Source organism: Hypanus sabinus, chromosome 13 (genome assembly GCF_030144855.1).
Source record: "Hypanus sabinus isolate sHypSab1 chromosome 13, sHypSab1.hap1, whole genome shotgun sequence".
NCBI lineage: Eukaryota > Metazoa > Chordata > Chondrichthyes > Myliobatiformes > Dasyatidae > Hypanus > Hypanus sabinus.
This window is the reverse complement of record NC_082718.1, coordinates 16,256,941-16,272,500: the sequence shown is the minus strand read 5'-3', so window position 1 is coordinate 16,272,500 and position 15,560 is coordinate 16,256,941. Positions and strand designations below refer to the sequence as shown.

Sequence of the window (15,560 nt, the reverse complement as noted above, 5' to 3'; positions counted from 1 at the left end):
TAAATGCTCTCAGTGGATGGATGTTCAATTCCATAGCTGTGCTGGGTTGTCTGTACCACTCCCTATAGTGCCCAGTGATCAAGGATAGTGCAGTTCCCATACCAGGCGGTGAGTCAGCCACAGTATGCTGTCAATGGTGCCCCTTTTAAAGATCTTAATGATTTAGGGGCACATACCCAACTTCTTCAGTCACTTGAGGTGGAAGAGACACGGGTATGCTTTTTTTTTGGCCACAAAGTCAGTGTGTACAGTCCAGGTAGGATTGGTGATATGTTTTCTGAGGAACTTGAAGCTACTCACTCTCTCAGCTGCAGGCCCAGTGATGTTGATCAGGGCAAGCCTGTCTCTGTTCCTCCTGTAATCCACCATCAGCTCTTTTATTTTTTGGACATTGAGGGAGAGGTTATCTTGGCACCATTGTGTCAGGATGTTAACCTCTCCTTTGTAGGCTGACTGGGACCAACAAAGCATAACTAGGATACTGATGTTGTAAGAAGACAAAAACAATTTCACAAGTTTCAACAAGGGAGCAAAAACCATAAGGTATGTACACTCACAAAAACCTGCACTGCAACCTGAAATGACACACTGAAAGTAACCAGCAAACGAATAATAGGTAATCCCAAATTTACATTATCCTGAAGGCACAATGTATATATACTTACCTAACCTCTATGCCCTAAACTTTGGAAATTAATCAGCTGAACAAAGTAAGTTAACTAATTAAATAGGGAATATGAATGAACTTTGCAAGACATGGAATACTTGAAGAAATACCAGCTTACTTTTTCCAAGAGGATGTCTATCATAATGGGCGAGTCAAACAATGACTGCCTTCTTAACCAGAAGCAAAGAACAAGTGATGAGCATCCCAGCAAGACCATTTTACAAGCTAAGGTGAGCTACCAAAAAGCCTATGTTGATGACAAGAATAAAAATGAAAAAAATGGGGCTGTAATTAGAAAAGGGAATGAAATATTACAAAACAACTGAACTTTTCTGAATATTTTCCCACTGTTGGGTGATGTACTGGGAACAGACCAAATGAAGGCATTATTAGTTTAAATGTCAATAAAGACTCTAGCCATTTTGAATTTAAATATTATTCCAGAATCATACATATAGCATTCTATGTGCAGCTAAATAATTTATTGTAAATTATCTTGCCATTGCCATTCCAATAAGCAACACAACTTGTGGAAACAAAACAGTTTAATTAGACAGTCACAAGCACCTCAAAACATTTGCTATTGTTACAATACCAGAATTATTTATCCACAATCTAGTTATTGCAAAGGCAGATGGATAAACCAGCAACTGGTAGAAATAGTGGCACCATAATTAAAGTGGACAATCAGAATAAAACTAGTCAGTCTACTTTCACATCATTGACTGTTTAGAGGTTAGTGCACACTTGAAGACCCAACAAGTAGAAAATCTTACTACTGATGAGATAGAACATGCCTGAATTGCAATTTGACCACAACATTTGCTATCTAATAAAATTTTAATTACACACAGCAACTCAAATACTTAAACTAACATTTCAAGAATTCAATGCTTCCATGAATGATTTAAAAAAAAAATCTATTTACATTGTTAATCCCTGAAAAAACTACAAAGACCAGTGCAATTTGTTGTGCCACTGTCTGATGCTGAGAAAGCAAAGCTGTAAACAGACCAAAGTCAACTTTTATGCAAATCTGTAGGGTTTGCTATATAGCAAGTTATTTTAAACCAAGTTTTAACATGTTCACTTTTATTTTAATATCAATTAGTATAATTTCTGTACTAACAGCAAAACATTTTAACATATAATCTTTTGTGACAAAATATTAAATCTGCACATAGAAAAATCATGTTTTCATTTTTGTTCCTTTTGCAGCTTTACAGATCACAAATCTTTTCCTTGGATATATACCCCACAATGCTGAAGCACAGTAAGAAATTAAATTGTGGAGGATAATTTTTTGGGAATTCATAAATAATGATAGACAATTAGGACGATTGCAATGATTACAAAATGGGCAATGCAACCAAGCAATTTGCCTCCTTCAGAGGACTGAAATAGGACTAATGTATTTCTGAAAGTCTGGTTAGTTTGCAAAATTACTTACAAGGTATTAGTAAACACACAGTATCCAGCAACACAATATTTAACTCTGAGCCAACATAAAAATTATACAGCCTCGTTTGTAAGTAAATAAGCTCCAAAACATGCATTCTCTCAGCACAAGTCATTCATGAAAATATTATAGGTTAAGTCCCATTTCTGTATTATATGGAAAGATATTTTACAAGAAAATCTACAGATTTTACAAGAATAATGCTTCTTTTCCATTGGATACAATTGTACAGCTCTTTGCAATATCTCAGCTACTTCCTTACCTTATATAGTAGCATCTCCCCTCTACCTTATCATTCAATATTAATACTCATCAGCTAAAACAATTTTCATAAATAAGTACAAAAAATATCCAAATGCATGAAAAAAAAAATCATTACTTTCAAGTTAGGAAATTCAACATGAGATGGACAGGCGACACAAGAAACAAAGCATCAAGACATGTTAAGTGTTTTCAGCAGAGTCAGCTACCTTTCGCTAAAGACAAAACTACCCTTCCCAAAAACACAATGCACAAAAGCAGAAGTTCAAACATTAACTGTACTTGAGTGAAAAATGGCCTGATCTTGGAGGCTTGGAATTACACCCCTGATGCTTCAGAGTTTGCCACTTTGCTGGGTCCATGATAAACATCATCAGCTCTCTGAAGAAAGTTGTAAATGCTGCTAAGAGCCAAGCCAGGGGTGTCTGAGGCATTCTGCTGCAGAAGCTCGTTTCTCAGGAACCATTTCTAGCATAGGCAGCAAGAAGTCAGTGAACTGCACAGCTTCTTCATGAGGCCATCCATATTTCTCAATAAGTACATCAAATAGGCTCCAGGGTTTTAGTTTTGTAATGTGCCGTAATTCGCCTGTGTATAAAATAATAAATGTTAAGTAAAAATAACAAGAGCTAATTAAAAATCTGAAAAAAAATCCTGAAATAAATTAACTTTTTCTTACAACATGCAAGTAGTTTCTATAAACTGATGCCTATAGCATAATTAATATATAGGTGGAATTTCACATCACAAATCATTTGGCTTTTAACTAAGAAATACATATTAAATTCTTTATGGGTGCTTAACTTTGGCTTTGAAATAAAATGAATGAGCACACTATCAGCCTAACTCTTCAGCTGGTTTTCCCTAAGATAAATTAAATTTCAACAATACTATATTGCAAATCAAGCATTAAAACCCACAGAATATTGAGGATTTTAAACACTCCATACTTGCATCCTTCTTACTACTTATTTGAATTAGCATTAGGGATCACGTCACTGCTCAGTACATTTAAAATGCTTGAGCATAGACTACTTACTCTTTGATGTGCAATGCAGTGATGTAAAACCAAATCTTAGAGAACCTGCTGAAATCAATTTTTAAAGCCACTTACAGAATCACATTTTTTTTTCTGAAAACCAATTCATCCCCTTTGTTCCAATGCAAGAGTCAGTCACACAGCACAGAAATAGGTCCTTTCAACATCATGTAAATACTACCCAACAGGTACCATTCTACACTAATGCAGTTTACCAGTATTAGATCTGTAACTTTCTATGCCTTGACAATTCAAGTGTGTGTGAAGATACTTTTTAAATGTTGAGAGTATCTGCTTCCTCTACCTTGTCAGAAAATGCATTCAGATTGCAATGACCTTCTGTATATTTGGGGGGGAAACCCCAATTCCTTCTCATCATCTTATTCATTATGTTAAGCCCATGCCATCAGTCATAAGTGTAAAGTGCAGGGGGTTTAGCACACAACCTTGTGGTGCACCTACACTGATGGAGATCATGGAAGAGATGATGTTGCCAATATGAACTGATTGTGGTCTGCAACTGAGGAAATTGAGGATCCAATTGCACAAGGAGTTATGAGGTCGAGGTCTTGAAGTTTACTGATTAGTTTTGATGGGATGACAGTACTGAATGATGAGCTGTAGTTGCCTAAGTGCATCCTGATGTGTACATCTTTGCTGTCCAAATGTTCCAGGGTTGAATGAAGAGGTAGTGAGATGTTACCTACTGTTGACTTGTGATGGTTGGCAAATTGGAGCAGATCAAAGTCACTTCTCAGGCAGGGCATGAGATATTTCTTAACCTACCACTCAAAACACTTCATCACTGTGGATGTAAGTACAACTGAAAATGATAATCATTGATGCAGATTACCATGTTCTTCTTAGGCAGTGGCATAAGTGAAGTAAATTGAATTAGATAGATATCTCAAACTGCCAAAGTGAGACATTAAGGATATCAATGAACACTCCAGCCAGTTAGCAAGCAGCACAGATTTTTAGTACTTGGCCAGGTACCTCCTCTGATCAGATGCTTTTTATAAGTTTACCCTCCTGAAAATCTGGATTTGTTTTCCTCCTGGAGCAAAACAAATCCAGCCTATCCAGTGTCTCATTATTGAAAAATTTCATACCAGACAATATATAAGTCTCCTCAGCATCCCTTCCATCAGACCCACTACTATCATGTTGTTCCCACTGTGTCTGACCAGAGCTCCGCACAATGCTCTAGCTGTGGCCTAACCAATGTTTATTAAACACCATGTTAACCTCCATGCTCTTTATATTCTCTTGTTCAACTAATGAAGCTCAGTATTCCCTATGCTTTCTATATTATCTTTTTACTTGTACTGCTATTTTTAAGGATCTGTAAATTCATTGTGCACTATAATCCTGTTTCTCAACACTCCCCAAGACCTTACCTTTATGGCATAAGATCTGGACATATTAACCCTCCAAAATTGCCTTGGCCTTTATTTTATTGAAATCTGAAAGACTGTTCATTTAAATATCAACTGTCCATATAATAATTTCAAACCCAATTCAATTTTCTTAAAGTAAAACTGAGTAAAACACAGTACCACTGAAGTTTCCATGGAAATATATATAAAAAGCTATGGTACCCTTAATAGAAAACCTAGTCCCTCTACAGCAAGTGTTCCCAGCCCTTTTTATACAATGCACCCCAGGTTGGGAACCCCTTCTCAACTGGAGTAATGAAAGGGACTTGAGTAACATGTCATTACAATATAAAACATGCAATTCAATTGGATTGTCTGTTGCTCCAGACTCCAGATTCAGCAATGCTTTCTTTCTCCATTTACTATCAGTTTTTATGGTGCATCATTTCCCCTTATCTCAGTACATTTAGTTACACCTTATAAACTCCATACCTAAAACATTTATCAAGTCTTAATTTCATAAAGCTTCAATTGCATTTACTAAAGGCAAAAGTCTTGTTTGAGATATCAATTGGTTCACCACAAAAAAACCTACAGACTCACTAATTTTACCCATAAGTCAAAGCTTATTTAGAAAAGTCTAGTTATATAAACAGCCCAGATGAACACAAACTGAATCTGTTCAGCCTTCCCTTACTGTACTCACATCTACACTAAACTGCTCTACTAGAGGCTTTCTATTCATCCCTGGGAATTTTCAAGTCAAATCCCACTCCTTAAAGGAAGCAGCCTGTGACATCATCAAGGTATGTGTCTAGAGATCATAATGAAAGCTGTAGCAAACCACCTCTTGGGTTGTTAAATTTATTCATACCAAGTTTCCCCAAGAGTCTCTGTACCAAATACTTCTTTAAAGTCTACATTAACTTTACTTACAAAGTTCGCCAACCATTTGTCACCTCCCAACAATTTCAGTGGATTATTGATATTTAGTATAAAATAATTTTATTGTACAGCCTCATAACCACCTCTTAACACTCTCAAAAGATTACACAGAATATTTTTGGGCTGATAAAAACCTAGATAATTTGTATTATGTTTAAAAAAGATGTCCATCAGGCAACTAAGCACAACACAAGAAAGGAGGTTATTTTATTTGAGCCCCTCTTCATAGGAATGGAAAGTTTTCCCTCTCCTACCCTCTGTAGAAGAATCCAAGTTAACAATAAGTTGATCCAATCTTAAACCAGGTTACTCAAATCTATTATTTCCCTTTTGATCTGTAAAGGCAGATCAAGTTAAAAGTCTAAGAACATGGTATTTTCTATAATTTAGAGATGGAATGTTGTGCCACATATAACAAGACATTATGGAAGTTATGACATGGAAATCTTCAGATCTGTTGCTCAGAATCATTCAATTTATGTGCAATTCAGCAAAGTAAATGCCTCAAGTAATCTGGATCTTTAAAGAAATGTTCCCTAATCTGTCTGCCAGTAGGTTAGTTGCCTACTATTTTTGGAGAATTTATATTGAAATTAAAATAGCTTTGCAATAAATATATTTTTAATTTCAGCGGCCCAGTTTAATTTCAGTCAGGTATTTTTAAACCTCAGATTAACTTAATCAATTCATCGTCACGCCTTCTTTCCTGGTTATTGTACAAAGCAATTCCCTGCAGCAGCAATATTTGGGTCTTTAAACGTTTAGAACGTTTGCCAATTAATTTTAAATGGTTATCGCATATGAACATGGGAGTTCACCAGTCAGCATCTTAGGTCTGTACTGCTATTCCATATAATCATGGTTAATCTGTCCCAGACCTCATCTCCTCAGTTCGTCATTGCTATCAATTACCCTATCTTCCAAAAATCTACCAAACTACTTCTTTCAATATTCCAATGATATAGCCTCCACAATGTCCAGCTACTACAAATTTCCAGTCATTTGTATTTTAAATGACCCTTGAATCTTGCCCTCTTGTTCAAGATTTGCCCACCAGCTGAAACATCTTTGCATGCACCCTAATGATTTTATATGTTTTACTAAGATATCCCATTATCCTTCTAAACTGCCAAAAAAATAGATCAAATTTCTTTGGCGACTTGTAATAGGATAACCCTTTCATCCCAGTATTTAGTCTATTGAATACTGGTTTCAATGCCAATAGACCCCTTCTTAAATAAGGGGACCCAAACATTGCCTCACTAATAATCTCTGATTGCAAGATGACTTCCCCATTTCTTAATTCCAACTCTTGCAATTAAAGTCAATATGCCACTTGCCTTCCTCACCATTTGCTTAAGTGACCTGCAAGCTTGGACAATAAGACATCAGAGCAGAATAAAGCCATTTGGCCCACTAAGTCTACTCTGCCTTTCAATTATAGCTGTTTTATGGGGAGAAGACAGGAGATTGGGGTTGAGAGGAAAATTGGATCAGCCATGATGAAATGATGAAGCAGATAGGCCAAATGGTCTAATTCTGCTCCTATGTGTTATGGTCTTATTTATTTCCATCTCAACTCCATTCTCCCGCCTTCTCCCCGTAACCTTTGACACCCATTCTAAAAACCTATCAACCTCTGCTTTAAGTATACCCAGTGACAAGGCCTCCACAATTGTCTGTGGTAATGAATACCCCACCTTGCACCAATGACCTGTTCTCTTATCTGCAAACTTTCTCTTATCTCTGCCTGCACCAATGTTTCTCTTCTTCCACCAATGATGCTCCCCTCACCTGCACCTCCTCCATTTCTCAGACATCTGTGCTCACCCCATCTTAAAAGGGATAGAGTCCTCTCCTATCAACTCATGAGCCTCTGCATCCGGAATTAGAATCAGGTTTATTATCACCAGCATATGAAGTGAAATTTGTTAACTTAGCAGCAGCAGTTCAATGCAATACATAATCTAGCAGAGAGAAAAAACTTAATAGATTAAAAAACATGCAATAACAGAAATACCGTATCTTAAAAAAAAGTGAGGTAGTGTCCATAGATTCAATGTCCATTTAGGAATCGGATGGCGGAGGGTTCCTGAATCATTGAGTGTATTCCTTCAGGCTTCTGTACCTCCTACCCGATGGTAACAGTGAGAAAAGGGTATGCCCTTGGTGCTGGAGATCCTTAATAATGGACGCTGCATTTCTGGAACACCGCTACCTAAAGATGTCCTGGGTACTTTGTAGGCTAGTACCTGAGATGGAGCAGACTAGATTTACAACCTTCTGCAGCTTCTTTCGGTCCTGTGCAGTAGTCCCTCCATACCTGACAGTGATGCAGCCTGTCAGAATGCTCGCAATGGTGCAACTATAGAAGTTTTTGAGTGTATTAGTTGACATGCTAAAATCTCTTCAACTCCTAATTAAGTATAGAAACTGTCTTAACTGCATCAATATGTTGGCACCAGGTTAGATACTCAGATCTTAGAAAAATAGAGGCCTATGGGTAACCCTTGGTTATTTCTAAGGTAAGGACATGTTTGGCACAGCATTGTGGGCCGAAGGGCCTGTATTATGCTGTAGGTTTTCTATGTTTCTCTGTTTCCTATCTTGACACCTGGGAACTTGAAGCTGCTCGCTCTCTCCACTTCTGATCCCTCTATGAGGATTGGTATGTGTTCCTTTGCCTTACCATTCCTGAAGTCCACAATCAACTCTTTCATCTTACTGACGTTGAGTGCCAGGTTGTTGCTATGACACCACTCCACTAGTTGGCGTATCTCACTCCTATACACCCTCTCATCACCACCTGAGATTCTACCAACAATGGTTGTATCAGCAACAAGTTTATAGATGGTATTTGAGCTATGCCTAGACAGAGTAGAGCAGTGGGCTAAACACATACCCCTGAGGTGTGCCAGTGTTCATCGTCAGCAAGGAGGATATGTTATCACCAATCCCCACAGACTGGGTCTTCCGGTTAGGGAGTCGAGGATCCAATTGCAGAGGGAGCTACAGAGTCCCAGGTTCTGCAACTTCTCAATCAGGATTGTGGGAATGATGGTAATAAATGCTGAGCTATAGTCGATGAACAGCATTCTGACGTAGGTGTTTGTTGTACAGGTGGTCTAAAGCCCTGTGGAGAGCCATTGAGATTGCATCTACTGTTGACCTATTGTGGCAATAGGCAAATTGCAATGGGTCCAGGTCCTTGCTGAGGCAGGAATTCAGTCTAGATATGATCAACCTCCCAAGGCATTTCATCATTGTCGATGTGAGTGCTACTGGGCAGTAGTCATTAAGGCAGCCCACATTATTCTTCTTAGGCACTGGTATAATTGGTGCCTTTTTGAAGCAAGTGGGAAATTCTGCCCGTTGCAGTGAGAGGTTCAAAGTGTCCTTGAATACTCCCACTAGTTAGTTGGCACAGGTTTTCAGAGCCTTACCAGGTACTCCATCAGGACCTTCCACCTTGGGAGGGTTCACTCTCTTTCAAGACAACCTAACATCAGCCTCTGAGATGGAGATCACAGGGTCATCGGGTGCAGCAGGGATCTTCACAGCTGTAGTTGTGTTCTCCCTTTCAAAGTGTGCATAAGGTATTGAGTTCATCTGGTAGTGAAGCATCACTGCCATTCAGTTGCTATTGGGTTTCGCTTTGTAGGAAGTAATGTCTTGCAGACCCTTAGTGAGTTGCTGTACAATTGATGTCGCCTCCAACTCATTTGAAATTGTCTCTTCACCCTTGAAATAGACCTCCGCAAATCTTACCTGGTTTTCTGGTACAGTCCTGGATTGCCAGACTTGAACACCACAGATCTAGCCTTCAGAGACGACATACCTCCAGGTTCATCCACAGCTTTTGGTTTGGGGATGTACAGTAAGTCTTTGTGGGCACAAACTCATCCACACAGGTTTTAATGAAGTCAGTAAGAACTGCAGCATACCCACCCAGGTTCGAAGATGAATTCCTGAATACAGTCCAGTCTACCGATTCAAAGCAGTCCTATAGGCGCTCCTGTGCTTCCCTTGTCCATACCTTCTTGGTCCAACACATCATTCTCCACAACTTCTGCCATCTTCAGTGGGAACTTACCACCAGACACATCTTTACCTCTTACCCATCCACCACTCTCTATTTTCCACAGGGATCTCCCTCTGTTATTCCCTTATCTATTCATCTTTCCCCACTATTCTCATATACCTGCAAGCCAGAGCAATGCTACACCTGGGCATTCACCTCTTACCCCATGTCCATTCAGGTCCCAAACAGGCCTTCCAAGTGGAGCAACACTTCACCTACAAATCTGTTGGAGCTATCTATTAAACCTGGTGCTCCCAATGGCATAAAATGGGGGACCGCTTTGTCAAGCACCGCTGCTCCATCCCAAAAACGGAATTTCTAGCTGGCCATTTTAATTCCAATCCCCATTCTCATTCCAACATGTTGATCCATGGTCTCCTCCTCTTCTGCATTATGAGGTTACTCTCAGGGTGGAGGAGCAACACTTAATATTCTATCCAGGTTGCTTCCAATCAGATGGCATGAATATTGATTTCTCTTTCTGGTAATTTTTTTTTCTCTTCTCACCTGCCGGTCACCTCTCTCTGATGCCTTCCTTCTGTTTCTCACATAGTCCACTCTCCTATCAGACTCCTCCAGCCATTCACCTTTCCCACCCACCTGGCTTCACCTATCACCTTCTAGCTTGTCCTCATTACCACCCATCTCCACCTATTTTTCTGATGTCTTACCCCTTTTCATGAAGTCCTGTTGAAGGATCTTGGCTTGAAACATTCGACTGTTTATTCATTTTCATAGATGCTGAGTTCCTCCAGTATTTAATTTTGTGTGTGTTGCAATGAATTCCTCAGATTCATCATCCTCTAGCTAAAGAAATTCCTCCTCAGCTATGATCTCAAGAGATGTCTTTCTATTCTGAATCTCTGCCCTCTGACCTGGACAGTCCCACTATTATATAACACCCTCTGCACCCATTAAGCCTTTCAATATTCAATAGTTTTAATGAAATCACCTCTCATTCTCCTAAACTCCAGCATCTTAGCTCAGACCCATCAACTGTTCCTCATATGTTAACTTTTTGAATCCAGGGATCATTCTCATCAATCTCCTCTGGATCCTCTCCAATACCAGCATATCCTTTCTTAGATATGGGGCCTAAAACCACTCAAAATGTTGTCTGACTAATGCCTTATAAAATCTCAGCATTATGTTTTTGCTTACAAATGCAATACTAACATTGCATTTGTCTTCGTCTCAACCTGCACATTAACCTCTAAGGAATCCTGCACAAGGACTCCCTAGTCCCCTTGTACTTACTATTTCTGGATTCTCTTACAGTTTAGAAAATAGCCTATGCCTTTATTCCTTTATCAGATTTATTTACATGACCATACACTTCCTTGCCACTGTATTCCATGTGCCACTTCCTTGCCCATTCTAATGATCCAAGGCCTCCTGTAGTCTCCCTGCTTCCTCAACACTACCTGCCCCTCCATTTATATTTGTATATCTGCAAACTTGACAAGGCCATCAATTCCATCATCCAGGTCATTAACATATAATGTGAAAAGTAGTGGACCAACACAACCCCTGTGAAACACCACTGGTCACTGGCAGCCAAAATGACCCCCTTTATTCCCAATCTTTGCCTTCTGGTAGTCAGTCAGTCTCCTGACCATGTAATAACATAAGCTCTTACCTTGTTTTGTAGCCTTATATGCAGCACTTTGTCAAAGGCCTTCTGAAAATCCAAGTAAATATCCACTGTCTCTCCCTTGTCTATTCTGCCTGTTATTTCCTCAAAGAGTTCCAACAGATTTGCCAGGCAAGACCTCCTCTTAAGGAAACAATGCTGACTTTGACCTATTTTATTGTGTGCGTCAAAGTATCCCAAAACCTCATCCTCAATAATGGACTCTATCATCTCCTCAACCACTGAAGTCTAATATTAAGATAATATTCTGTCTTTTGCCTCTCTCCCTTCTTAAAAGAGTGGAGACACGTGTAATTTACCAGTCCTCCAGAATAATTCCAGAATCTAGTAGATCCTTGAAAGATCACTACTAATGCCTTCACAATCTCTTGAGCTACCTCCTTCAGAATCCTGGGGTACAGTCCATCTGCTCCAGTGTGTGCAGAACAGCTGTCTGATGTGTTTTTTTACATTTGTAATCTCTCCATCAACCAGTGCATAGTGCCCCCGTTTCAAATCATCCATCATTGTCCCTGTACCTAAGAAAACCAAGGTAGCTCAAGAGATTGAAGAGGCATTAGTAGTGATCTTTCAAGAATCCACTAGATTTTGGAATTATTCCAGAAAGTAGCATGCCTGAATGATTGGTGCCCTCTTGCATGCACATCAATAAGCAAATGCTTTGAGAGGCTTGTCAAGGAATACATCTGCAGCATGCTAGCACCCACATTGGATGCCCTACAATTCACGTACCGACAGAACTAGTCTACCAATGATACCATAGCCACAGCACTACACACTGTCCTCACTAACTGGAGAAGAGGGATGCACATGTTAAAATGCTGTTCCTGGACTACAGTTCAGCAATCATCACCATAATTCCCACCAAGCTTGACAGAAAGCTGAGATGCCTCAGCCTGTGCCCTGCCTGGTGCAGCTGGATCCCAGACTTCCTAATGGATCTCTGACAGATGCAAGGATGGGCTCGCAAAATAACAACCTCTCAAAATAGCACAGCCAGAATGTACAGTATCCAAAGAACAAAAAAGATGATAGTGGATTACAGGAGAAACGGAGACAAACTCACCCCAATCAACATCAATAGGACTACAGTTGAGAGGGTGAGTAGTTTGAAGTTCCTCAGTATACACATCTCACCTGGACTGTACACACCAGCTGTGGCAAAAGAAACACCAACAGTGTCTCTTCCACCTCAGGTCCTCAAGACCTTCTACAGGGGCACCACTGAGAGCATACTGACTAGGTGCATCACCGACTGGTACAGGAACTACACCAACCTTGACCCCTGGGCACTGCAGAGAGTGGTAAGGACAGCCCAGCGCATCTGTGAAGGCCTAGAAGATCATCAGGGACACCAGTCACCCCAACTATAAACTGTTTCAGTTGGCAAACGGTACCGCAGCATTAAAGCCAGGACCAACAGGCTACAAGACAGCTTCTTTTGACAATTGATTTGAATTGAATTGACTTTATTACTTACATCCTTCACACACATGAATAAAAATCTTTACGTTATGTCTCCATCTAAATGTGCAATTTATAGTAAATTGTAATAAATGGTATGTACAACAGGACAGTCAATATAACACAGAAATACAATTGTATCAGCATGAATTAATCAGTCTGATGGCCTGGTGGAAGAAGCTGTCCCGGAGCCTGTTGGTCCTGGCTTTTATGCTGCGGTACTGTATCCCAGATGGTAGCAGCTGGAACAGTTTGTGGTTGGGGTGACTCGGGTCTCCAATGATCCTTTGGCCCTTTTTTTTCACACCTGTCTTTGTAAATGTCCTGAAGTTCACATCTACAGATACGCTGGGCTGTTCACACCATTCTCTGCAGAGTCCTGCAATTGAGGGAAGTACAGTTCCCATACTAAACAGAGATGCAGCTAGTGAGGATGCTCTCAATTGTGCCCTCATAGAAAGTTCTTAGGATTTGGGGGCCCACACCAAACTTCTTCAACCAGCTAAGGTGAAAGAGGTGTTGTTGTGCCTTATTCACAACACAGTCAGAATGTACAGACCACATGAGATCCTTGGTGATGGGAATGCCGAGTTACTTAAAGCAAGCTGTTAAGACTTAAAAATTCACCAACCTGTACATTGCAATGAAGTCATAATGCAAAGATTTTTACTCGTAGTATTTAGTTTTTAGACGTAATATTTAAATAAATTCAAATTTGTATACCTTCAGATCTTTCAACTCCCAATCAGCCTCTCCTTAGTAATAGTGATCATACTATCTTTTAGCCCCTGACACTCTCAAACTTCTGACATGCTGCTGGTGTCTTCCACATGAAGATGCAAAATACTTAGTCAGTTTGTCCACTGCAACACACACAAATTGCTGGAGGAACTCAGCAGGCCCAACAGTATCTATGAAAAAAAGTATTGTCGGCGTTTCGGGTCAAGACCCTTCAGCAGAACTGGAGAAAAAAAGGATGTGTAGATTTCAAAGGTGGGGGAGAGGAGAGAGAAACACAAGGTTATAAGTGAAACCTGAAGGGGGAGGGATTAAGTAAATAGCTGGGAAGTTGATTGGTAAAAGTGATACAGGGTTGGAGAATGGGGAGTCCGATAGATGGGGATAGAAGGCCATGGAAGAAAGAAAAGGGAGGAGCACCAGAGGGAGGTGATGGGCAGGCAAAGAGATAAGTTGAGGAAAAAGGGATGGCAACTAGTGAAGTGGGGGGGGGGGGGGGTGGAGTGGCATTATCAGAAGTTCGAAAAGTCAATGTTCATGCCATCAGGTGAGAGGCTACTCAGAAGCAATACAAGGTGTTGTTCTTCCAAGCTGAGTTTGGCCTTAATCACGACAGTAGAGGAGGCCATGGATTGTCTTCTCTTGTCTTGTCCATACTGCACCAACTGCCACCACTGGGCTATAAACGCGCAGGAGCATTGTGTGGTTAAGTGCCTTGCTCAAGGACACACACTGCCTTGGCTGAGGCTCGAACTAATGACCTTCAGATCACTAGCCCAAAGCCTTAACCACTTGGCCACATGCCAACACACTAATGGGAATGGGAAGTGGAATTAAAATGTGTGGCCACTGGGAGATTCTGCTTCTTTTGGCAGATGGAGCATAGGTGCTCAGCGAAGCAGCCTTTCAATCTATGTCGGGTCTCACTGATGTACAGCAGGCCACATCGGGAGCACTGGACACAGTATATGACCCTAACAGACTCACATGTGAAGTGTCACCTCACCTGAAAGGACCAGTTGGGGGCCCTGAATGGTAGGTAGTGAGGGAGGAGGTGTAGGGGCACATATAGCACTTGTTCTGCTTGCAAGGGTAAGTGCTAGGAGGGAGATCAGTGGGGAGAGACAAATGGGCAACGGAGTCATGCAAGGAACAATCTCTGCGAAAAACAGAAAGTGGGGGGTGGGGGAGAAAGATGTGCTTGGTGGTGAGATTGATCCCAATGGACATGGCAGAAGATCTGGAGAATTATGTGCTGGACGCTAAGGCTGCCGGGGTGGTAGGATGTTGGGGTAAGAGCAGATATGTATGAAATGGAAGAGATGCAGTTGAGGGCAGCATTGATGGTGGAGAAAGGGAAACCCCTTTCTTTGGAAAAAAGGAGGACATCTTTGTTCTAGAATGAAAAGCCTCATCCTGCGAGCAGATGTGGTGGAGACGGAGGAATTGGGAGAAGGAGAGTTTTTAAATGTAACAGGGTGAGAAGTGGTATTAGTTCAGGTAGCTGTGAGTCTGTATGTTTATTAAAGGTATCAATAGCTAAATGAGATTGAGAAAGGGGAGGGAGGTGTCGGAATATGGATCAGGTAAATTTGAGGGCAGGGAAGTTGGAGGCAAAGTTGATGAAGTTAACAAGCTCAGCATGGGTGCAGAAAGCAGCATCAACCCAGTCATCGATGAAGCATAGGAATAGTGGGGGATGGACACCAATGTAGGCTTGGAATATGGACTATTCCACATAGTCAATCAAAAGGCAGGCGTCGCTATAAGTGAGTGCCTGTGCTCAGACCACCAGAAGAAGCGGGATTTCCCAGTAGCCATCCATTTTAATTCCACTTCCCATTCTGATATGTCAATCCAGGGTCTCCTTTGG

The 15,560-nt window shown here is 40.6% G+C and overlaps 1 protein-coding gene across 5 annotated transcripts in view; it reads right to left on the bottom strand.

The window, feature by feature from the left end:
- Positions 1 to 1,194: 1,194 nt before the first annotated feature.
- LOC132403659 (SRSF protein kinase 2-like) overlaps positions 1,195 to 15,560 on the bottom strand; it is a 227,168-nt gene continuing 212,802 nt past the window's right edge. For all 5 annotated transcript variants that reach the window (XM_059987182.1, XM_059987180.1, XM_059987181.1 and 2 more), the window contains one exon: positions 1,195 to 2,975. In XM_059987182.1, the coding sequence (XP_059843165.1) occupies positions 2,791 to 2,975 (185 nt within the window). In that variant the 3' untranslated portion in view covers positions 1,195 to 2,790. The remainder of the gene's footprint in view (positions 2,976 to 15,560) is intronic.